The sequence below is a fragment of the Leptopilina boulardi genome, unplaced genomic scaffold, assembly GCF_019393585.1.
Source record: "Leptopilina boulardi isolate dan_hultmark-lab unplaced genomic scaffold, ZJU_Lbou_2.1 LbouV2_362, whole genome shotgun sequence".
Lineage (NCBI taxonomy): Eukaryota > Metazoa > Arthropoda > Insecta > Hymenoptera > Figitidae > Leptopilina > Leptopilina boulardi.
In genome coordinates, this window is record NW_026137932.1 from 2264567 (window position 1) to 2289876 (window position 25310).

General features: G+C 24.5%; 4 protein-coding genes across 6 annotated transcripts; all 4 read left to right on the forward strand.

Annotated features, from left to right (window-relative positions):
- The first annotated feature begins 49 nt into the window (after nucleotides 1-49).
- LOC127286701 (uncharacterized) lies at nucleotides 50-7348 on the forward strand. Of its 2 annotated transcripts, XM_051313237.1 has the most exons (7): nucleotides 50-290; nucleotides 3925-3965; nucleotides 4164-4240; nucleotides 4296-4402; nucleotides 6119-6257; nucleotides 6526-6642; nucleotides 6837-7347. In XM_051313237.1, the coding sequence occupies exons 3-7, from the start codon at nucleotides 4238-4240 to the stop codon at nucleotides 7179-7181; spliced, it is 711 nt and encodes a 236-aa protein (XP_051169194.1). In that variant the 5' UTR covers nucleotides 50-290; nucleotides 3925-3965; nucleotides 4164-4237; the 3' UTR covers nucleotides 7182-7347. The 2 variants fall into 2 exon arrangements, with proteins under 2 accessions (XP_051169194.1, XP_051169193.1); XM_051313236.1 differs by lacking the exon at nucleotides 50-290 and having other exon boundaries at nucleotides 3746-3965; nucleotides 6837-7348.
- Nucleotides 7349-7868: 520 nt separating this feature from the next.
- On the forward strand, nucleotides 7869-9422 carry LOC127286704 (uncharacterized). The gene is made up of 2 exons (XM_051313241.1): nucleotides 7869-7982; nucleotides 8991-9422. Exons 1-2 carry the CDS (start codon nucleotides 7973-7975, stop codon nucleotides 9404-9406), a joined length of 426 nt encoding a protein of 141 aa, XP_051169198.1. The 5' UTR covers nucleotides 7869-7972; the 3' UTR covers nucleotides 9407-9422.
- A 447-nt stretch (nucleotides 9423-9869) lies between these two features.
- Nucleotides 9870-13301, forward strand: LOC127286703 (uncharacterized). Its single transcript, XM_051313240.1, has 2 exons — nucleotides 9870-10087; nucleotides 12547-13301. The coding sequence occupies exons 1-2, from the start codon at nucleotides 10078-10080 to the stop codon at nucleotides 13140-13142; spliced, it is 606 nt and encodes a 201-aa protein (XP_051169197.1). The 5' UTR covers nucleotides 9870-10077; the 3' UTR covers nucleotides 13143-13301.
- Nucleotides 13302-16139: 2838 nt separating this feature from the next.
- LOC127286696 (speckle-type POZ protein-like) lies at nucleotides 16140-20928 on the forward strand. 2 transcript variants are annotated; one of them, XM_051313228.1, is made up of 2 exons: nucleotides 16140-16180; nucleotides 19541-20928. In XM_051313228.1, exon 2 carries the CDS (start codon nucleotides 19551-19553, stop codon nucleotides 20652-20654), a length of 1104 nt encoding a protein of 367 aa, XP_051169185.1. In that variant the 5' UTR covers nucleotides 16140-16180; nucleotides 19541-19550; the 3' UTR covers nucleotides 20655-20928. The 2 variants fall into 2 exon arrangements, with proteins under 2 accessions (XP_051169185.1, XP_051169184.1); XM_051313227.1 differs by lacking the exon at nucleotides 16140-16180 and adding an exon at nucleotides 17866-17974.
- The last annotated feature ends 4382 nt before the right edge of the window (nucleotides 20929-25310 follow it).

A 25310-nucleotide genomic window follows, 5' to 3' on the forward strand; every position in this document is an offset into this window, starting at 1 on the left:
AATTAGTCTTTAAAAAATGTCATTGTAGATAATGTATATACATTTTTTTGTATATCCATCTTATCAAAAAAAGTAAAATTATTGTAGTTTTCAAAATTTATATCACTCGGTAAATGTTTCATCCTTCAGTTTTAAAAATCATCCGATATGAAGAAAATATTATTTTTTACCCTGGCGGATCTCGAAATCGGAATGTATACGCTGAATTCGTTGTACATTCGTTACACATTGGTTAAACATTTAGTTGGAGTGAAAATTGTGTAGAAACTGAGTGGAAACTGTGGAAAAGTGTAATTGAATTGAATAATAAAAGTATTTAGTGATAGATTTGTGCTGTATTTGTGATAAATTAACGTGTTATTATTAAATAAATAAAGTTTAAAGTGTAAAATGTTCGCGTAAGTGAGTTTGACAGGCTAGAGAATTTTCTAGTGACATCCAAATTGATAGTCGATAAAGAAGTTGAGCCGCCGACTTTGCACGGTAGGTGGCAGCATTCATACTTTCTCCTTTTTAAAAATTCTCTTTTTCAATTGTAAATAGAAAAATTAATTAATTAATAAGTTATATAGTTTCTATGTTGTCATTTTTTTTAACAATTGAATTTTTGAAGATTGTTTAATGAGATAAATTAAACTTGTATAATCGATGCAAATTGTTGTTTTTTAATTAAATTCAATTAAATTAATTTAATCATAATGTTAATAAAGAAAACTTTTTTTATCTTTCTTTATTTTATTATTATTTATTTTTAATATAAATGTAATTAAAAGAAAAAATTTATTTAAAAGTATTTTAAAAACAACAATTTGCATCGATTATACAAGTTTAATTTATCTCATTAAACAATCTTCAAAAATTCAATTGTTATAAAAAATGATAACATAGAAACTATATAACTTATTAATTAATTAATTTTTCTATTTACAATTGAAAAAGAGAATTTTTAAAAAGGAGAAAGTATGAATGCTGCCACCTACCGTGCAAAGTCGGCGGCTCAACTTCTTTGACTATCAAGTTGGAAGTCCCCTGGCGGATTCGATTTGCGTAATGTCTACTTAACTAAAGGTGCTTATATACCTCAAATTTCGATCAGATGAACATTATTTCTGGACCGTGAAAATGCGTGAAAAGTCATTTTCACGGCGGGTATTTTTGAATTGTTTTATACAAAAAATGTTTTTTTAAGAAATATAATATTAAATAATTGTTTTAATATGTAAGAACACTTTAAAATAGTGATAGAGAGATGATTTGATTAAAAAATTTAGCAAATTTTGCTTTAAAACGTTTTCTGCTACAAGAAAGTGTAAAATGACGATGTTTGTGAAATGGTTTGTACAGTGCTTCTTCCTTGTTAGTGTCTCTCAGAGTTTTGTTTATGTTATGTCGGTTCTTTTTAACTTGTAATAAATAATGAGTGCTGAAAATAAATCGGTAAGTTGAAATGTTTATCAAATAAATTTAAATTCAACTAATTGTTTCGAATAACTGAAAGAAACATGTACACATGTACACTGTACAAACCATTTCACAAACATCGTCATTTTACACTTTCTTGTAGCAGAAACGTTTTAAAGCAAAATTTGCTAAATTTTTCAATCAAATCATCTTTTTATCACTATTTTAAAGTGTTCTTACATATTAAAACAATTATTTAATATTATATTTCTTAAAAAAAACATTTTTTGTTTAAAACAATTCAAAAATACCCGCCGTGAAAATGACTTTTCACGCATTTTCACGGTCCAGAAATAATGTTCATCTGATCGAAATTTGAGGTATATAAGCACCTTAAGCGGACTTTAGGTAGACATTAGGTAGACATGTAAAAAAACGTATAGAAAAGCTATTAATCGACTTATTATGATAAAAAAAAGTTGATAAAAGGGTAAATGAATATTTATAGAGTAAATTCGTACAAAATTTGTAATTAATAAAGCAATAAATAATTAATAATAAATGGAAATGTGCGCGAGGTACCTGATCAGTTCAGCTGTACAATTATTTTCGTGCTATTTTCATGAAAAGAATATAAATTAACGGCAAAAACAACTGATATTTATAAAAAAGTGTAAAATTGATTTAATTTGAGTGTTTGCAATACGAATTATTAAATAATAATTAAGTTTTTATCAAATGTGAATAGTGTTGTGAAAACCTGTGAAAACTAATGAGTTACTACATTACCGATCGCATATGATAGATGGCGCCACCAGGTTTTACAATACAGTGCGAGCATGTTTTCTTCCAAGCTTTTGCATTGAAAGAAAATAAAAAGTGAATTTTAAAATGCAGAATAAAGTTATACAAATAATTATTGATTTCATAATTGTTTCTCGTCCAAAATTACGGACATGATTCCAGCTTTTTTGTTACACTCATCGAGAACTTTTTATTATCATATGCGATCGGTAATGTAGTAACTCATTAGTTTTCACAGGTTTTCACAACACTATTCACATTTGATAAAAACTTAATTATTATTTAATAATTCGTATTGCAAACACTCAAATTAAATCAATTTTACACTTTTTTATAAATATCAATTGTTTTTGCCGTTAATTTATATTCTTTTCATGAAAATAGCACGAAAATAATTGTACAGCTGAACTGATCAGGTACCTCGCGCACATTTCCATTCATTATTAATTATTTATTGCTTTATTAATTACAAATTTTGTACGAATTTACTCTATAAACATTCATTTACCCTTTTATCAACTTTTTTTTATCATAATAAGTCGATTAATAGCTTTTTTATACGTTTTTTTACATGTCTACCTAATGTCTACCTAAAGTCCGCTTAGTTAAGTAGACATTACGCAAATCGAATCCGCCAGGGTCACTAGAAAATTGCCCTAGCCTGTCAAACTCACTTACGCGAACATTTTACACTTTAAACTTTATTTATTTAATAATAACACGTTAATTTATCACAAATCTATCACTAAATACATTAATTATTCAATTCAATTACACTTTTCCTGAATTTAATTTTTTACTTTTTTATAGCTGTGTAGAATTTACTGATGTAGCATTTATTTGTGTAGAATTATAAAAAAATATTTTTGTTTTTCTAATTCTAAATCTTAATGTGTTGTGTTTATTTGTGTAAAGTTTATGGAGAGAATTTTCTAGATAATTTAATAATGTAGTATTTAACTATGTAGAATATATTTTTATTTAATTTTGTTGAGAATTTATTTGTGTACAGTTAGCTAACATTTGATATCAATAAAAAGACAAGATACAAAAGTGTATCTCAATCGACATTTCCATGCGGTAGCACTGCCAAGGTTGTATAGTTAAACCGAACTATTTTGTAAGCATGCAGGGTTGGATAGTGAACATTATTTTAAGGAAATCCCAAGGGGAATCACAAATGATTTCCCAAAAAAAATTCCCAATTAGTCTTATATGTATAATTTCTAAAGGGGGAAACCCCTCGATCAGGATACACACAAAAAATAGTAAAATCGTGATTGTAATTATAATATACTTGTTAATTTTAACAAAATAAATGTATTGGATATTATTAATAAAAAAAATATATTTATCAATAAAATAAATATAGAAATAGAGTGTATCATAAAAATAGAATATTTAAAAAATTATTTATAGTTTATTTTTATCATACTTACAAATTGTCCATCAGCAGTTCCTTTTCAAGATAATTTCTTATATTCAACACATTGATGCGTAAAGACAATTAATTTGCATTTCCTACCGAAGATTACAAAAAAATCATTATTATCATATAGTAAATAATTTTTCTCCATTTCCGTAAAATCTTCTCTCTATATATAAATATGTGAAAAGCGATTTAATTTTAGAAATATTGTAAGAATAATTATAGATACCCATAAATTATAAAATGAAACTAATTTTTATCGTTGTCCTATGTATTCTATTTATAAACAGCTCTTTTTGCAAGTTTCATCACTTTAGATTTCATAATAATGGTGAGTAAAATTTAAAAAAAAATAATTTTTTTCTTCAACATCAAATCAATAAACTATATAAGAATTTAATTAATTGTTGACATAATTAAAATATTCGCTAAAAAAAATTGATTTCAAAAAATTTTATATATATACATTTTTATATACATTTTATAGATTATTTTATATAGAAATTAATTGAAATATTATTTTTCTCAGTTAATCATAATAAACACTCAATTTCGAAAAGGCTTCTTAATTCAACTCAAATTGCTATTGAAAAAGCACCGTATATGGTAAGTTTATAAATTATTATAAACATTTGAGAATTTATTAAAAACATTATTTTAGGCAGTAGTGGAAGCTGATAAATCCTTTCCGAGTACTCACCCATTCGCAACGGCAGTAATTATTTCTAATCTATTTTTACTTTCCACATCAGAATTTTTTACATTACAGTGAGTAATAAAAATAAAAACAATAATATATATTTAAATAATACTACACTATTTATATAATTTTCATAACTTTATAAATTATTAGCAAGTAAAGGTAACAAATTTAATTAGGGTCAACCGGGGTAAATCCGAACGCTTTTAGTAAGTTTCAACAATAACATAAGTTTTTTCTTTAAAAAAAAAATACTTCCGGTATTCTGGTGCATGAAGTTGTTACTTTACTTCCATAGAACAATTCTATGGGGTAGCAACAATTTTTGATAAATTACAATCGCAGGAAACTTAGCGTTTGTATTTACCTCGATACTTTGCAACTTTCCTAAAATACCGGGGTAAATACGAACGCCACTGTATTTCAGAAAAATCTTAGGGAAAATAAATTTAAAGTATTGCAATTGTTAAAATTATATAAAAACTCAAAAAAAATACGATAATAAACCTATTATGTAATAATGCATCATATATAAATACAAAAATCAAACAGGTTAAAAATTAAAATGCATATTACACAATTAAAACCTTCAATAACTTTATCAAATCATAACGAATTTTTGCAAAACTTGGTACAGAAAGTATTTTGGAGTGATTGAATGTAAATACAAAAATAAAAGTGAAATTTTTTAAATTCAAAATGGCGGACTTTCCTAAAACTTATTTTTAAAAATGATCAAATTTGCTAACTCCAAATTCGTAATCAGCGACCCTGAAACCCCCCGAGTAACAATTTTCGAGCGAATCCAATGAATTTTTTAATTCTCGTCCGACATTTTGAATTTTGAAAAACTGACTTCAAATTGGTAATTAGCGACCCCAAAAACCGTAGAATACCAAATTTTATTAAGATCCTGAAAAACTTTTTTCAACAAACCATTTGGCAAAAAAATTGAAACACTCCTTCGAGAGAACAGAGATTAAGTTTCTGCTTATTAATTACTAACGACTTTTTTCTTTGTACTTTTATAATGTTAAAATAATAGTGTAATGAAATAAAAACAATTTTGTGTGGCTCTGATGTAAAAAAAAATTATTGAAAATACCGTTCGGATTTACCCCGGTTTTTCAATTTTCCTGGGTAAATACGAACGGTCTGATATTATTAATAAAATTTTACAGAAGTCAAAAATGAAAAATAGTTTCTGTTCTAGTATTTATAACAAACAATTATAAATAATAAAATAAATTTTTAGCTTCTTTTTCTTGAAATACGAGACAAAATACTGAAAGAGTGTCATCTTTGATTTTCAGTCTTTTTTGCAATACTCGTTATCTTTGTTTATGCTGTTGCTAATTAACAAACGAAAAATGGGATAATACTTAGAATCTCTTGAAGAGGATCTGAGGTATAAATTCTCATATCGAACTTATTTTTAAAAATTTTAATTAAGCTGAAATAATTAGCGTTCGGATTTACCCCGGCTGACCCTATTTAATTTTTATAAATTAATTTTTATAAATTAATTTTATAAAGACTAGAAATATAAATATTAGAATTATTGGTGTCGTAAAAATAAATTGTAAACAATTTTTTATGAAAATTAATTTTTCCTGATTCCCCAACTAAATACTCCTTAAGTCACTTTTTAACTATTAAACAAAATTTTACTGTAAAAGAAAACCAAAATTTCAACATCTTACAAAGATTTATGAGAATCTTGATTAAAAAATATATATAATTAATAATAAAAGATGGTATTAAACAATTAAAATTATATGCAGACAAGGAAAAAATATGATAGCCTATATTGGGCTAAGTAACATAAATTTACCTATACCTGATGATGTTTTTGAAGTTGAGAATGTCACTATTAAATTTAATGGAAATAATTCATATTCTGATGGCCTCGCTTTAATTAGAGTGAGTAAATTAAAATATATTATTTTAAAAAAAAATCTAAAATCGCATTCTATCATATTAATTATTATAATCTTTTTATATGAAAATATTTTTACATAATATATTTTAAAATTATATCACCTATTAATTTTCTTTACGATTTTTACTTTTATATATATAATAACGGCAATACAGTTATAATAAAACAATAAAAAAAAAATATTCTACTCTAAATAAAATAAAATTTATTATTTTTATTTTACACATATATAAAAAATTATAATTTCAGTTGAAAAGAGAAATTCATTTCAATTATCGACGTCGACCAATATCTCTAATTTCAACTAATGAATATATTTTTGGACTAATAGCAGAATTTAGTGTTCTTGGTTATGGATATAATGATGTAAGTTTAAAACAATGATAATATTAAATTATATAATTTATCATTAACGTTTAATTATTTATTAATTAAATAAATTATTTTAAATATTATTTTTTCTATTTTAAGTGAATGATAAATAATAATATTCTCAACAAATCATAAATTAATTTTAAGTATAAAAATAATTTATAAATAAAATTTTTTCCTCTTTATAGAAAAATAATAAAGAAAAAAGTTTGGGAATTCTCTCACGTAGAACAATTTGGTTAAACACAAGGGATGTTAAATTATTGAATCGAAATTTTTCAATTTCAATTAATCTACAAATGTGTCCTGGTGATCATGGTGATCCACTTATTATAAAAAATAAATTAATTGGATTCGCTGTTAACAGTAATGATTGCGATACAAATAATAAATGGAATTCTAAAACCATTTTTACAGGAGTTAAACGTTTTTACAAGTGGATAAAAGATACAGTTGGCAAGAAAAATTTCACTGATGCTTTAAATAAAGCTTATCCAAAAATATCTTCAAATTCATTTCTTGATTTTTCATAAAAATATCTAGATGTACAATTAATTTTATTTTTCATTAATGACATTAAATAATAGTGATAATAATATAACTACAATTGAAACTAGTTTTAAATTAATTTAATTTAAATAGTAAGAACTATATTTTCTGTAATTTCATTTGTAACACCAATTATAATTATTATACATTAAAACCAATATAATTTTAATTTATTATAATTATTTCATATTTTTCTTCAATCGCTTGTTAAACGCAATTTTTATATTTCATTCAATTTGGAAAAAATAATAGCTTATTTTGTTCATTGCGTAATATTCATTACAAAATTTTATTCGTTGAAAATAACTTTATTATTTGATAGTGAATGTAGCCCATGCATGAAAATTTTTCAAGGTCAATAAAATTTCTACACAGTAAGGAAGTAGTAAAATTAGTTAATATTATAAAGATATACATAAAATATAAAAAAAAAATGATCTATTGTCCAAAAGTGACAAAAGTGAGATAACATATTTATTTTGATTACAGGTGTTTTAGTATAAATCAAAAATACACAACTTTTTAGAATAATCAGAATTTACAGTTAGAGTTATTTTGTAAATTAGAGAATAATTGGTTATTATAATATAGGCAGAGGGGGTCGAAGGCTAAAAAATTAAAATCGCTATAAAAAAATGTAGAAGATTTTTGAAGTTGACAGTATCTGCGGTTCGGTTATCAAGAAAGCAAGGTGTTATATTTAACATCATTGATAAAAAATTTGCTTACATCAAAAACAACTATTTTTTACCCTTACACACTTTTACTATTCAAAATGGGTTTAAGTAAGTAATATGTACAGTAAACATAAATATATTTAAAATTTTTATTATTATTTACAATATTTTTGTATTTTTTCGTTAAGGAATTAAATGACATCGTTTTTCTCTTTACTTTATATTTTATATAAGTATCAAAATCTTTATTTAAATTTTATTCAATATGAGATTCAAAAATAATTTCTTTCCTCAATAAGAATACCTAAAAAAATAAATATAATAGGTAAAATTTTTGTTGTATAAACTAACTCAAATTTGCTTTAAATTTATTTTCTCCTACAAAAAAAAATGTAGGCCCATAAAATAATTGGATCAATTTTTAAATAAAATTTTGATTTGAATAATTTTTTTTTTAAATTTATATACTACTAGCGATGACCTTTTTTCGGGTTAAAATTGAAAAAAGATGTTACATAAAAATAGTTTGTAAGATTTTCTAAAAGCATATATGCAAAGTATTTTGATTTATTTGAAAATAATTGAAAATAGATTTTTCAAGGACGGTGTCGAGGTCACGGGGTCGGTGTCGTTTTTCGAAATTTGTTAACTTAATATAATAGAAGATGTTTCGTTTTAAATTAAGAAATGTTAAAATTATTAAGTTAAAAACATTTGATTTTAATGACACTTAAAATTAGACACAATATTATAGGTTACTAACTAAAAATTGAAAAAACAACAATAAATAATAAAAAATAATAATAAAAAATTGAAAAAATCAAAAAATTCTTAAAAAATTGCAAAATAACCCTTTTTTGGGTTAAAATTGAAAAATAACCCTTTTTCGGGTTAAAATTGAAAAAAGATGTTACATAAAAATAGTTTATAAGATTTTCTAAAAGCATATATGCAAAGTATTTTGATTTATTTGAAAATAATTGAAAATAGATTTTTCAAGGACGGTGTCGAGGTCACGGGGTCGGTGTCGTTTTTCGAAATTTGTTAACTTAATATAATAGAAGATATATAAATTTGAAAAAGTTAATTTAAAATTTAAAAAAAAATTATTTTCAGTTTCAGGTTTAGTAATTTTACTATTGGCGGCAGTTTTTGTTGAATCAATGTATCAACAACAATCTTCCTATCCTCAAAGTCAAAGGCAACCAGAATCATGGAATAATCGACAGTCCTATTATCATCGAAGTCAAAGTCAACCACAATCATGGAATCAACAGTCTTATTATCATCATCAACACCAAAAGCAACCATCGGAATCCTGGCATGGACAGAGGGTAAATCACCAATTCGAAAAACAACCAGCACCGTGGCATAAGCAGTGGCCTTTTTCTCTTTTCTTCAAAATGCCATCATTTTTTAATCCTTATACCCAACAGCCACCAACGTCATGGAATCCAACATACTATACTACAACTACGAATCCAAGAAATCAAAATAGGCCAATTGTTCCGCTACCTACACGCGCACCATGAAAAAAGATACAATATATAAATAAAATTAACTATATATATTTTGTAAATTAATTTTTATGTTGTTGAATAATTTAACTTTAAATAATACACACAAAACCATTTTTAATTTGAGTTTTTCACGTCGAAATTATTCAAAATAGATTTCCACAAATATCCGCATTCAATATTTTAAGAATCAAGATTTCGTCAAAAATTAACATTCCTTGTTCTAAAAATTACAATGTATCAAAAAAATTGTACGTTAAAATTATTTTACTTAAAAAAATTGATTATTACAAATATTTGTAATAATAATATTATTATAATGTTAAATAAATGACATTAAAAAATTCATTAGTAGAATCTATTACAAAATTTTAAGCAATGTATAGAAATAGATATAGTGCTATTAAAAAACAATTTAATTCCCGTATTATCTTCTCATTTTTTTGTAGTTATTAGTATTGGGAGTTAACTCCAATGTTTTACACTAAGTGACAAAATTAAAACAGAGGGTAGGGGGTAGAGGGTTAAATAGTTCAAATCTTCCTCAAAAACATTAGTTTAGTTTTGAAGTTGACAGTGTGCGGAAATCTCGCAGGGAGAGAAAAGTGTTATTTGAACATCACTAAAAAATTTATTTACATCAAGAAGACTATTTATTTAACGCTGACACTCTTCCATTAATCAAAATGCGTTCAAGTGAGTATAAAATATTTTTTCAAAAAAAATTAATTTTTATAAAATATAATCTATCAATTTTTCCGATCAAACAGGATGAAATTTAAACAATTATTTTAACGTTTCGACGGTACTATCGATCTCTTCAGAACTGCAAAAATTTTATTCTCTAAAAAATTATACAAAGAAAAAAACATTTTTTATTTAATTACAAACATAAAATGCTTGGTCTGTCCTTCTGTCTTAACTTGAAGTTGGCCTTTTCTGATTTCACGTGTTTTTTTGAATAGTAATCTTATGACGTGTCAAATTTTGACAATTCTTTTTCTCATTTTTGCCAAAGTTGTATAATTGTGTTTTCAAATTTCAGAATAAGTTTCTTTAAAATTCCAAATTCGAAAATTCAATTCACGAAGCTGAAGTACACAACGTTTACCAACGAAATTTTTTTTTAAAGTTGTATATTGATTCAAAAATTGTATATAAATAGAAAAAATTTATGATGAGAAAAAAGATGCGCCAGGAAATTTCGTACAAGATAGTAATTTGAAAAAAATTTATTTTTAAAAATTAATTTTAAAGGTACCAAGGGCCAACGAATACCTATTAAATATTAATTATAAAAACACAGGCCTCGAATCAACTTAAAGACACAAAAAAAGTCGTTTTAGTCGATTTATATTCAAAAAAAAGTGGATTTGTTTTTTATTTTAACAACAATATTTTACAGATTTTTAAATAAAAATTTTTTTTTAATAATATTATTTATTATATTAATATTATTTATTATTATATAATTTTAGAAATAATTAAATTTCAAAAGATATTGTTAATTTTCAAACAATTATTAAATTTTACAGTACTAAAAATAATTTATCAAACAATTTTTGGAAAACATTTTTTAAATATAATTGAATTTTCAAAGATTTAAAATTGAGATTTTTGAAATTAATTGAAACTTTAAGTGTTTTGTAATTAAAATTTTAGATGATTTCACTAAAAATTTATTAGAAAATGCTGACAAAATACAATAATTTGAAAATCATTTTTAATTGAAAAATGGTTTCAGATAGTTGAAATTTCAAAGAATATTATTAAAATAGTTAAAAATAATTGAATTTCCTTAGAGTTATAATTGAAATTATTAAATTTCAAAAAAAAAAATTTTCGATGGAAAATTTTAGAAATAATTAAATTTTAGATGCTTTTAAATTCAAATTATTTAAAATTCAATTAATTTTGAATTCAAATTTTTAAGAATAATTAAATTTTATTTGATTTTAAATTTGGAAAATAATTGAATTTCAGTTAATTTTGAATTGAAAATTTTGGAAAATAATTGAATCTTAATTGAAATTTTGGATAATAATTTAATTTAAGTTCATTTTTGATTGAAAATTTAGATAATTAATTTTGAATAGAAATTTTAGAAAATAATTGAATTTTATTTCATTTTAAATTGAAAACTTGGTAAATAATTAAATTTAAAATTTTAAATTTTGGATAATAATTATTAGATTTTTAATTGATTTTGAATTAAAATTTCGGATAATAATTGAATTTTAGTTTATTTTGAATTGAAATTTTTAAAAAATAATTCAATTTTTTTGTAATATTTTTTTTTAAATTATAAACAATTGTTAAATTTCATAAAAATTTTAATTGAAAAAATAATTTTGATATAATTGAATTTGTGATGTATTTAATTAAAATTATTAAAAATAATTAATTTAGTGAAGAATCATTTTAGTTCAAAATTTGTTAAATAATTGAATTGAAGAAGATCTGAAGAAGATCTGCATTTTATACTAAAAAAAATGTATTTTATTTACATTTTTTTTCAAATGTAAAAAAAATTGTCGCATTTTATTAAAATAAGTCGATAAAAGTCGTATTTTTGAAAAAAGTCGGAAAAAGTCGTATAATCCGAGGCCTGTAAAACATATATAATTTTCATTATTATCATTTAATATGTAATAATATTCTAATAAATTAAATTATTATTAATAATATTAATCCTTAATTTCTTTATAAAAAATAATTAAATACTCAATTTGACACTCTTGCGCGCGTTTAATTTTGCTAGTTATTAAAATAAAATTAATAAAAAAATTTTAAAATTGTAAATTAAAAACAAAATTTTCTTTTTTTTCCATTTTATAAATTTTTTATATTTTTCCATTTCTCTAATTTTTATATAATTTTTTTAAAAATTTCTATTTATAAAAAACAAAATAAATGTTTTTAAATTATTATCGCTGGTGAACAATAATATTTATAGTAAAATTGATTTTAAAAAGTATAGTTAAGAATAATTTAAACCACGAGAAGTAACAACATCGAGAACAACATAATTATTATTATAGTAAAAAAAAAAGTTTGATTTATTTTCATTTTACTATTTATAACAATATAACAAATTTTTCTTTTCATATCAATCCAAAACACATAAAAATTTATTTCTACTTTGATTGTTTCAGGTTTAGTAATTTTACTATTGGCAGCTGTGCTGGTTGCGACACACTGTGAACTACAACGAAACCAAAAACTAACAACCGAGAGTTCGTCGCCTGTGCCATTTTATCATCCTTATTATTACATATATCAATCAGGATACCAACAACCACCACAACAAAGTCATGAGACAAAAAATCTACAAAATCAGACTTATCCATCGTTTTATCCAACAGGATACCAACAACCACAACAAAAAAGTCAAGAGATAAAAAATCCACAAAGTCAGACTTTTCCATCGTTTTATCCAGTATACCAACAACCACAACAACAAAGTCAGACTTTTGCATCGTTTTATCCAACAGGATACCAACAACCACAACAACAAAGTCAAGAGATAAAAAATCCACAAAGTCAGATTTTTCCATCGTTTTATCCAACAGGATACCAACAACCACAACAACAAAGTCAAGAGATAAATAAACCTCAAAGTTTGTCGTCTTCGTCATATTACTATCCTTATTACTATAATCCTTATAATTACAACAATTATTCAAACAATTTACAACCAACAACAGTGAAGCCAGTAATTTCTGAACCAATCGAAAATCCAAAGGAATAAATTTCCTTCAGTGCCAATTGAAAAATGAAACATTATTAGAAAGAAATTTTCCTTTCAGTTTATTATATGTACTCCAATTTGTAAACATGATGTATAGATGAAAACTCTATTTAGAATGACAAATTATTTATTATTTTAATAAAAACATTAATAGTTTAAGTTGCAGTTTCATTTTTAATTTCCTTTTTTCATTTATTTCATCCGTCAAGGACGCGTTTATCCACGGAAATGCAAACGTCCAGAAAAAATAATTATAATTAACATTTAAATAATTAAAATAATATTATTAAGTGTACTTTCTGAAAGAAGAAATATCATAATTTTCAAGAAAAAATTTAACACTTAAAAAATTTATTTGTTTATAAAATTTGCATAGGATAAAAATTTTCAGTCACATCGCTTCTACAGAATCTTTTAAAAATGATTGGATTTCTAAGTAATATGGCTTATTTTCTTCAGAAAATGATTCTCTACAACTTCACCGTGGAAATTTTTAAACAAGCAAGCCGTTTGGAAAATATGGCTATTTGTTTAAAATAAAAATTAAGATTTTTTTAAACAAATAGTCATATTTTCTAAATGGCTTTCTTGTTTGAAAATCCCCGCACGGTGAAATTGTAGAGAATCATTTTCTGAAGAAAATAAGCCATATTACTTAGAAATTCAATCATTTTTAAAAAATTCTATAGAAGCGATGTGACAGAAAATTTTTATCCTATGCAAATTGTATAAACAAATAAATTTTTTAAGTGTTAAATTTTTTTCTTGAAAATTCATATTTCTTCTTTCAGAAAGTACAATTAATAATATTATTTTAATTATTTGAATGCGCTAATTAATTATTTTTTCTGAAGGTCTGCATTTCCGTGGATAAACGTCCATAAAAAAAAACAATTTCTTCTAAAAAAAAATCTAGACATTGAAATTGATAAAAATAAATTAATTTTTTTAATTAATTCTTCACATTTTTATTTTTCTGTCAATATATGAATGTAAAATTGCGCAATAATGATCTATAATTCAATTTTTCATCAGTTATTTATTATGAAAATATAATTATAAATTAAAATTTATTTAATGAACAAATTAAAAAATCTGCATTATAAATAAATAAAAATAAAAATTTTCTAATTCACAAAAAGAAAATTAATTTAATAAATTGTGGTAATTTGTTAAAATAATAAATTTTTCAAAATATTTAAATTGAAAATTAAATTAAAAATAAATTGATACTTCATAAAACTGTAATTCATAGAATTTTTTTTAATAATTTTTATTAAATTAATATACACTTTACGCTGTGATTTTCATTTACTTTAAAAAAATATAAATATTTATTATTTATTATATGTATTTATCTATTAAATTAAATTAAATTTAAGCAAATTTCTAAAATAACGATTTTGTAAATTTAATATGACACAGTTTTTTTTATCTTTTTCTGTTGTCATGGTAACACGTGTGTGAGACAAGGACAAAAAATAGAAGACATCAATGACCGCAAGTGAATTTTGTAATTTAAAATAGAGAGAAAATACATAATAATTTCATCATTCACAAATTTGTTTGTCAAATTTAAGTCACTTATTAAATTAAAATTTGATCAATTAATTTTAAATATAATATTGTCTGAGTCTAAAATTTTTAATTTTCGAGATCTCGATCAAAATTTCTCGACTCATTTTCATTCGACCTGGAAAATTTTACTTGAAGAGCATTTGAATCTTCGTGACGTCACAAATCATGGCGCATGACACGCAAACTTCTCAGGTATGTGAAAAGCACAATTTTGAATATTTTTTAAAAAAACCTTTTGGAAAATGTTCAGAATAACATAGACTCTGTCTGTTATGTGCGGAAAATTCAAAATTTTGCGTTTAAAACGTTTTTTAAACAATGTTTAAGTTGGTTGTCACAAGTAAGGAAAAATACACGAATTGCTTATATATGTAGGCCATTTTTGGAACTTAAACATTGTTTAAAAAACGTTTTAAACGCAAAATTTTGAATTTTTCGCACATAACAGACAGAGTCTGTGTTATTCTGAATATTTTCCAAAAGGTTTTTTAAAAAAATATTCAAAATTGTGCTTTTCACATGCCTGAGAAGTTTGCGTGTCAAGGCGCTCTCACACCTTTTTGGCTGCCTGCAGGTTACCATGGCAACGCATGAGAGTGAGTGCGACAGAAAATTTAAAAATTTGAATATTCAAATTTTCTGTCTCACTCACACTCGTGCGTTGCCATGGTAACCTGCAGGCAGGCAGGCAGCCAAAAAAGGTGTGACCCTGTTGAAAATTCCTATGTGAGAACACATATGGGATCCCATCCAGGATCTCTTGTGAGTTCTTATGTGGGTTCCCGTACAGGTTCACACATAAGATCCTGTATGAAAAGGTTCCTGGGATGAACTTGCGTGAGATCAAGCGCACGATCTTATGTCTCTGTAAAAGCAATAACACAGGATCCCATGAGGTTTCCTGTGTAGGTTCCTATATGAACAACACGATAAATAGGAACACACATGGGATCTTATCCGAGATCTTGTATGAGTTCTTACATAGGTTCTCACATATAAGAAGATTAATAGCAGCTTAATAAGATTTTATAGAATGCTTTTATATATATGCTATTAATCTTCTTATATGTGAGAACCTATGTAAGAACTCATACAAGATCTCGGATAAGATCCCATGTGTGTTCCTATTTATCGTGTTGTTCATATAGGAACCTACACAGGAAACCTCATGGGATCCTATGTTATTGCTTTTACAGAGACATAAGATCGTGCGCTTGATCTCACGCAAGTTCATCCCAGGAACCTTTTCATACAGGATCTTATGTGTGAACCTGTATGGGAACCCACATAAGAACTCACAAGAGATCCTGGATGGGATCCCAAATGTGTTCTCACATAGGAATTTTCAACAGGGGAGTGCGCCATCATGCGTCATGATTTGTGACGTCACGAAGGTTCAAATGCTCTGAAGAGTAGAAGCAGACGCCACAATTATTAATAAAAGTTTATAGATAATAGCGGTAAGTTTATTATTATTTATAATTGTTTTTTTATTAATAAGAAAAATTTCTATAAATGGAAAGTATCTTTTTTTATATTCTATCCAAAAATGTTATAGAATATTTAAAATACACGTGTTTTAAGGTTATAATTCCAATATATTATTTCAAAATGGAATTAAATATATATATAATTATAAAATGAATATTTTTTTCTCTATAATTAAGATAAAAGTATATTAACAACTAAGAATTTTGATATAAGTTTCTGTTTAACCTATAAGTATATGTAACAGTAAAAGTAGATATTGTTATTGTTAATTCCCTGGCGGATTCGATTTGCGTAATGTCTACTTAACTAAGCGGACTTTAGGTAGACATTAGGTAGACATGTAAAAAAACGTATAAAAAAGCTATTAATCGACTTATTATGATAAAAAAAAGTTGATAAAAGGGTAAATGAATGTTTATAGAGTAAATTCGTACAAAATTTGTAATTAATAAAGCAATAAATAATTAATAATGAATGGAAATGTGCGCGAGATAACCGAACAGTTCAGCTGTACAATTATTTTCGTGCTATTTTCATGAAAAGAATATAAATTAACTCCAAAAACAATTGATATTTATAAAAAAGAGTAAAATTGATTTAATTTGAGTGTTTGCAATACGAATTATTAAATAATAATTAAGTTTTTATCAAATGTGAATAGTGTTGTGAAAACCTGTGAAAACTAATGAGTTACTACATTACCGATCGCATATGATAATAAAAAGTTCTCGATGAGTGTAACAAAAAAGCTGCAATCATGTCCGTAATTTTTGACGAGAAACAATTATGAAATCAATAATTATTTGTATAACTTTATTCTGCATTTTAAAATTCACTTTTAATTTTTTTTCAAAGCAAAAGCTTGGAAGAAAACATGCTCGCACTGTATTGTAAAAACTGGTGGCGCCATCTCTCATATGCGATCGGTAATGTAGTAACTCATTAGTTTTCACAGGTTTTCACAACACTATTCACATTTGATAAAAACTTAATTATTATTTAATAATTCGTATTGCAAACACTCAAATTAAATCAATTTTACACTTTTTTATAAATATCAATTGTTTTTGCAGTTAATTTATATTCTTTTCATGAAAATAGCACGAAAATAATTGTACAGCTGAACTGATCAGGTACCTCGCGCACATTTCCATTCATTATTAATTATTTATTGCTTTATTAATTACAAATTTTGTACGAATTTACTCTATAAACATTCATTTACCCTTTTATCAACTTTTTTTTATCATAATAAGTCGATTAATAGCTTTTTTATACGTTTTTTTACATGTCTACCTAATGTCTACCTAAAGTCCGCTTAGTTAAGTAGACATTACGCAAATCGAATCCGCCAGGGTTATTATAAGGAATATTTTATAATTTTTTATAATTAAAATTTCTTTTATATTCATATGTAATTAAATTAATATCAAGTTTTAAATTGTCTAAAATTAAATTTTATAATTAAGAAAATATCATTTATAATCTGAATTTGGATTCAAATTTCTATTTAAGTATTTACGATAAGAACTTCGGCGAAAGCACGTGTTCCAAATTTTGTTTAACTTATCCCTACTCATATAAGCGCAGTTACATAAAGGACATGAAAAATCACGTCATAAAAAATTAGTTCGACTTAAGACGTTGTAAAGAATAGTACTAAAACAATAGTACAAAATAAACAGTTTCGTTATTTTATAAAAATTTCAAAAGTATATTATAATAATTCAACAAATTACATATCACAATTTTTGCACATAGGGGTAAGCGGTATTTTGTTTTATTTATTTATATAAATTCTGCAGAATATTCTGCTAATTGTGTAAAAAGATTTTTATTCTTCGACTCACTATTATGAAAATAATAGCGCTTTTCGAGAACAGTGTCCTTAGCTCTTTGAAATTTTGTCAATTTAGTTGTAAATTTGCAAGGTTAGTGGTGATACTTTCTTTGACTTTTTAATGAAAAAATTATACATATCATTATTATTTTTTAATTATATGCATGAAAATAAGTTTAATAATAAGTAAAAAAAATTTGTTTTAACGTAATTTGACTCGATTTACCGAAAATTATAGAGAACAACTACTATCTTGCAATTAATAACAAATAACAGTCATTTCCCTCCCCGGGCAATGTTTAATTTTTGGTTATGTCATTTTTCAGTGATTAACCGTTTATTTTCAAGACTTTTTTGAGATAAGTATTTTTAATTTTTGGACGTTTTTTCATATTTGTGACGCCGCACGAGAAAAGGTACCTATCCCCGAAATTGGGATCTGAAATACTGCGATACGCCATCTGGTGTCGACCCACTTGCGGTAGCCATTTTTTATTTTGTCTCTGTCGAACATATGTATAAAGAAAGAGACAAAACAGCAAGATGGTTGCCACAAGTGGGTTCAGGGTTGAGTAGTTACACAAGATTTCGGATCCCAATAACATTAGGCTTAGTTTTCCGTGTATAGTGCACGGAAAACTGAGCCTAATGTTATTTCAGGGATAGGTCCCTTTTCTCGTGCGGCGTCACATTTGGTGAATTAATTTTTTAAAATAAAGATGTAATTAGAGCCGCAGCATGTATTAGAATGATTTGTAATATTTTATTAACAATTTTTTAATATGAAATATGATTTTAGGCTGTCGAAAAAATGCCGAAGGTAAAAAAAAGGTGTTTCGTATATAAAAACCCACTGTTTTAAGCAATGAAAAACTTCAAAATCATGTAATCATTATATCAAATCAAAATAGCCAAAAATAATATTTATTTTTACAATTGAGTCAGATTCGACAATTTTCCCAATTTTTTAGGTTAATAGTATTATTTACACTTAAAAGTCATATTTAATGAATCTTATTATTGTTAATAAAAGAAAATTATTTTAAAAATTACTTCATCTTCTTTATTAATTTCAAATTATATTCATTCTTTAATAAATTATGCAAAATTTATAATTTACATTACTATTTTATGTCTAGTGGGCAATCATTGTAAAATTGATGGTCAATCACTGTATATAAATAATGACAATCACTATTTTTTCTGTCATGTGAAGATTTTTTATTTTTTTTAAATTTATACTAATATTAAATAAACAATTCATTATTATTTTCAGATTAATGGAATATTTTAATTCCTTTACAAATGGTTTCATTTCTCATTTCGATAATTAAACATTTGTAATTTGTATAAATATATCCCCTTTTTGCTTATACTGGCAATCACTGTACCGTTTACCCCTAACAGTCGTTCTTCATCATAATATTTTAGATATCTTCACAAAATCTCAGAGCAATAATCCATTTAATATTCTATCATTAAATTTTAGGTTAATAATTATGTCGGACATTGAAAATGTGACACCAATGCTTATTGATGACGAGGAAGAAGAATATATTTCACGACTAAAATTTCGTCAGTATAAATTTAACTGGATCATCGAAGATTTTGATTTAATATGTAAGACAATGAAAATATTTGAATCTCCAAGATTTCCTTCAACAAAAAATGATGTTCAATGGTATTTTAAATTGTATCCCGTGGAATTAAAAGAATACAACAATGAGATGTTTAACATTCATTTATGCAACACAACTAACTTTAAAAAAATTGTAAAATGTCAATATTCTATTTTAAATGCTGCAGGAATAGGACATCATTTTTTTTGTAATATGGTGAATGGAAGTGCTAAAATAATTTGTAATGAAACAGGATCTTTCTTATTTCAAGCATTACAATGGAATAAAATGCAAGAAAAGAAGATTAAATTAGTTTGTAAACTTAATGTTTTTGATTCGATAAATAATATTATTCCAAAGCCATTGACTCGTTCTGTAAGAGCAGACAATCTTTTAAATCAAATAGAATTTTTTTTTGACGATCAAACTTTTAAAGATGTCACTTTTAAAGTAGAGGACAAAGAATTCAATGCTCATAAAATAATTCTCATTCTTCGAAGTCCAGTATTTGCAGCAATGTTTCAAATCAAAATGACTGAGGAACTCACTTCAATTGTTAAAATTGAGGATATAAAATCAACAATTTTTCAAAAAATGCTTCGTTTTATTTATACCGATAAAGTGAATGACTTGAAAGAATCAGCTGCAGCACTATATTATGCAGCAGAAAAATATCAGCTCGAAAAACTTAAAACAATGTGCATCAATAGTTTGTGTAAAAATTTATCTTCAGAAACAGTTATAGAAACACTTAAACTTGCAGAAATGTTTTCAATTTTCGATTTAAAACAAAAATCTTTAAAATGTTTGGTTTTACATTTAAAAGCATTAGAGGGAACGCATTCATTTGTTCAATTAGTCGATAATTATCCACACATTTGTCTTGAAATCAAGAAAGTACAAATAACGAATAATAATAATAATAAACAAGAAGATGATGATGGAGATTATTGCGCAAAAATTATATATGAATTTAAAGTTTAAAAAATATGAAAGTTTTAAGGACACATTGTTATTATAATTGCTCTTTTGTTTTCTTTTTAAAGCAAAAATAGTTAAACTATTTTATAACAAAAAACAGACAATCGTCAAAAATCAAAAGTTAGCTCAGTTAATTATAAAATAAATATTTTTACTCTATTGAAAAATTATACTTTTTGACGGTTAAAATAGTTATCGTCATCAGTTAGAATGTTGTGAATTTGCAACTAAACGATAGTCTCTTTTGTGTATTTTATTTAATTATATCGATATTTATATGTATAGAATTTAAAATTATAAAAAAAGGTTGATATTACATTTTATATAAGTTTTAATAAGGTTTTTATTTAATTAATCTTGAAATTTCGAAAAAATTTAAACTTAAGTTTAAATTTGTATTATTATTAAAAATGGAAATTTACTTTACTTTTTAGAATGGCAAACCATTTAGTATTTCAATAAAACAATTATAATTTAAATTACAGTTACATTTTTAATTCCCTTTTTTCATTCATATTCATCCGTTTAAAAAAATATATATTATATTTATATGTTGAAAATTATATGTTTTACAGGCCTCGGATTATACGACTTTTTCCGACCTTTTTCAAAAATACGACTTTTATCGACATATTTTAATAAAATGCGACATTCTTTTTTTTACATTTGAAAAAAAATGTAAATAAAATATCTTTTTTTAGTATAAAATGTAGATCTTCAGATCTTCTTCAATTCAATTATTTAACAAATTTTGAACTAAAATGATTCTTCACTAAATTAATTATTTTTAATAATTTTAATGAAATACATCACAAATTCAATTATATCAAAATTAGTTTTCAATTAAAATTTTTATGAAATTTAACAATTGTTTATAATTTAAAAAAAAAATATCATAATAAAATTGAATTATTTTTAAAAAATTTTAATTCAATATAAACTAAAATTCAATTATTACCCGAAATTTTAATTCAAAATCAATTAAAAATCCAATAATTATCCAAAATTTTCAATTTAAAATTTAATTATTTACCAAGTTTTCAATTTTAAATGAAATAAAATTCAATTATTTTCTAAAATTTCTATTCAAAATTAATTATCCAAATTTTCAATCAAAAATGAACTTAAATTAAATAATTATCCAAAATTTCAATTAAAATTCAATTATTTACCAAAATTTTCAATTCAAAATTAACTAAAATTCAATTATTTTCCAAATTTAAAATCAAATAAAATTTCATTATTCTCAAAAATTTGAATTTAAAATTAATTGAATTTTCAATAATTTGAATTTAAAAGCATCTAAAATTTAATTATTTCTAAATTTTTCCATCGAAAATTTTTTTTTTTGAAATTTAATAATTTCAATTATAACTCTAAGGAAATTCAATTATTTTTAACTAATTTAATAATATTCTTTGAAATTTCAACTATCTGAAACCATTTTTCAATTGAAAATGATTTTCAAATTATTGTATTTTGTCCGCATTTTCTAATAAATTTTTAGTGAAATCATCTAAAATTTTAATTACAAAACACTTAAAGTTTCAATTAATTTCAAAAATTTCAATTTTAAATCTTTGAAAATTCAATTAAATTTAAAAAATGTTTTACAAAAATTGTTTGATAAATTATTTTTAGTTCTGTAAAATTTAATAATTGTTTGAAAATTAACAATATCTTTTGAAATTAATTATTTCTAAAAATTTCAACTTTAACCCATCGAAAAGGATTATTATTAAAACAAAAAAATTTTTATTTAAAAATCTGTAAAATATTTTTGTTAAAATAAAAAACAAATCCACTTTTTTTTGGAATATAAATCGACTAAAACGACTTTTTGTGTCTTTAAGTTGATTCGAGGCCTGTGTTTTTATAATTAATATTTAATAGGTATTCGTTGGCCCCTGGTACCTTAGAAATTAATTTTTAAAAATAAATTTTTTTCAAATTACTATCTTGTACGAAATTTCCTGGCGCATCTTTTTTCTCATAAATTTTTTGTATTTGTATACAATTTTTGAATGAATATACAACTTTAAAAAAAATTTCGTTGGTAAACGTTGTGTACTTGAGCTTCGTGAATTGAATTTTGGAATTTGGAATTTTAAAGAAACTTATTCCGAAATTTGGAAACACAATTATGAGGTAAAATTCCTGAACTGTCACAGGTCCAAAAATGAAGTCTACGGGATCGAGCCAAGATTTTCAGGGATTGTTGTCCTATTGGATAGATCTTCGAATACCAAGTATTGTGAAGTTTTATCAAAACCTGTAGGATGTGGAGGGGGTTGAAATTTCCCACTTTTGATGAACACTCACCTTTTCAAGCCTTTGTAACTTTTTTCCTTTTTGTCGTGCAAAAATTTCATTAGAAGGTTTTTTTTAGGTTTTTTTACGTACATTATGATAAAAATTATTAATTTGAAAAAAAAAAATTTTTTGACCCTTTTTTTGCAAAAATAAAAATAAATTTGTATTTTTCTCGACAAGAGGTATTTTTAATTTTTTTTTAAATATTTTTATTCGAAAGCTGAGATTTTTTCCGATGAAATATGTAATTTCCAGGAGGGCGTTTTTTTTTTTCTTCGAGTAATGAAAAAAAGAGTAAAGAGGTGCACCAAGTATCTCGCGCAACTGATGTGACGCGACATCTGTTTATTCATTGGTATATACAGCATAACTTTACGCTAATAAATTTCATGAAACATTATTGTTTCTCTACTTAAATAATATAATATGTGATTAAGAAGATTTTTTAAATTTTATGAAAGTATTATTATTAATACGATAATTGTACGAACTTCTGTACTTTTAAATTTTTTTATATACAAGGATCTAAGTTAATGAAACTTTAAACTTGATAACTAATATCAATCACAAATAATGGTTTAAAAATAAGCCGTTAAGGTCTTAATGAAAAACGAGATATTAATATGACAAATATTTAGTTCTATTAGATTCAAAACAAGCCTTTGTGGTCTTGGACTCAATACAAAATTTTATTCGCTAGAAATGAGACGTTAAAAGTCTTCAATCAAGCCCATGAGGTCTAGATACTAGTGAGTTGTAACTAGATGTACAACAAAAGTGCCCGAGTGTAAAGTGTCATGGACGCCTTTCCACAAATGTGACGCGTCTATAGTTAATCGGAACTAAATGATAATTAATTCAAAAGACTCACATCTTCATTCCTGTATAAAAAATTTAAAAACTATGTTTATAAAACATTTTCATATCATGAATTGTTTGTGTCCTATAAATTCAGCTTTAATTGTTATGAGTGTGAAAATAATGTTATATATACAACATAATTTTATTACAATTTTCTCACAAATATAAAAATATATAAATTGTATACAAAAATAAATTGGTCTCTATATGTTTTATAATATAAAGTATGATTTATATCAATAAAATATTGTTTGATGTTTCAAAACTTGTGTAAAATTTCAATAATATGGTGTTGACAGGTTTCATAAAAGTTTAGGTTATGTTAGCTAATTTTTATACCGCGCAGTGGTTTGATTTAAGCCCAGTTTCGGGCTTGTGGCTACTTTCTATTTCAAAAGGCAGCTTATTGTTAGCCCCTACAGTAGGCTTAAAGTAAGACTTATGCTATGAGCGAGTTAGAAACTATATTCGGTCTAGTTTGTGTCCCATATTGAAACTAGCTTCTTTTCGGGTTTGAAACAAAACTTATTTTTTCCTGTGTAGATACTCTTGCCTTATAGAAACTTGGAATGGACTATATGTTCTACATGTTATAACATTCACGAAAACATGAATCTTTTAAACGTTATAAATGACTCTCAATTGGTATGAACGAAATATTAACTCAATTTAGAAAAATATAAAATAGTAAATAAAATATATTATATAACTAAAACATTTTGAGTGACAAAACCTGACAAAACTCTTTTAGTGAATCCAGTTAGTCGTTATGAGTTTTGTTCAATTATTAAAATACAACAAAATATGATATTCTTAATCACATATTATATTAATTAAGTAGAGAAACAATAATGTTTCATGAAATTTATTAGCGTAAAGTTATGCTGTATATACCAATGAATAAACAGATGTCGCGTCACATCAGTTGCGCGAGATACTTGGTGCACCTCTTTACTCTTTTTTTCATTACTCGAAGAAAAAAAAAAACGCCCTCCTGGAAATTACATATTTTATCGGAAAAAATCTCAGCTTTCGAATGAAAATATTTAAAAAAAAATTAAAAATACCTCTTGTCGAGAAAAATACAAATTTATTTTTATTTTTGCAAAAAAAGGGTCAAAAAAATTTTTTTTTTCAAATTAATAATTTTTATCAAAATGTACGTAAAAAAACCTAAAAAAAACCTTCTAGTGAAATTTTTGTACGACAAAAAGGAAAAAAGTTACAAAGGCTTGAAAAGGTGAGTGTTCATCAAAAGTGGGAAATTTCAACCCCCTCCACATCCTACAGGTTTTGATAAAACTTCACAATACTTGGTATTCGAAGATCTATACAATAGGACAACAATCCCTGAAAATCTTGGCTCGATCCCGTAGACTTCATTTTTGGACCTGTGACAGTTCAGGAATTTTACCTCTTATACAACTTTGGCAAAAATGAGAAAAAGAATTGTCAAAATTTGACACGTCATAAGATTACTATTAA

Bases quoted from the DNA above. Each gene is read 5' to 3' on its own strand.
- LOC127286701 (XM_051313236.1), top strand. From the start codon at position 3,878: ATGAAACTAATTTTTATCGTTGTCCTATGTATTCTATTTATAAACAGC. The intron at 4,241-4,295 runs GTAAGTTTATAA...ACATTATTTTAG, and splicing joins TTGAAAAAGCACCGTATATG to GCAGTAGTGGAAGCTGATAA. The intron at 4,403-6,118 runs GTGAGTAATAAA...AATTATATGCAG, and splicing joins TCAGAATTTTTTACATTACA to ACAAGGAAAAAATATGATAG.
- LOC127286696 (XM_051313228.1), top strand. From the start codon at position 19,551: ATGTCGGACATTGAAAATGTGACACCAATGCTTATTGATGACGAGGAA.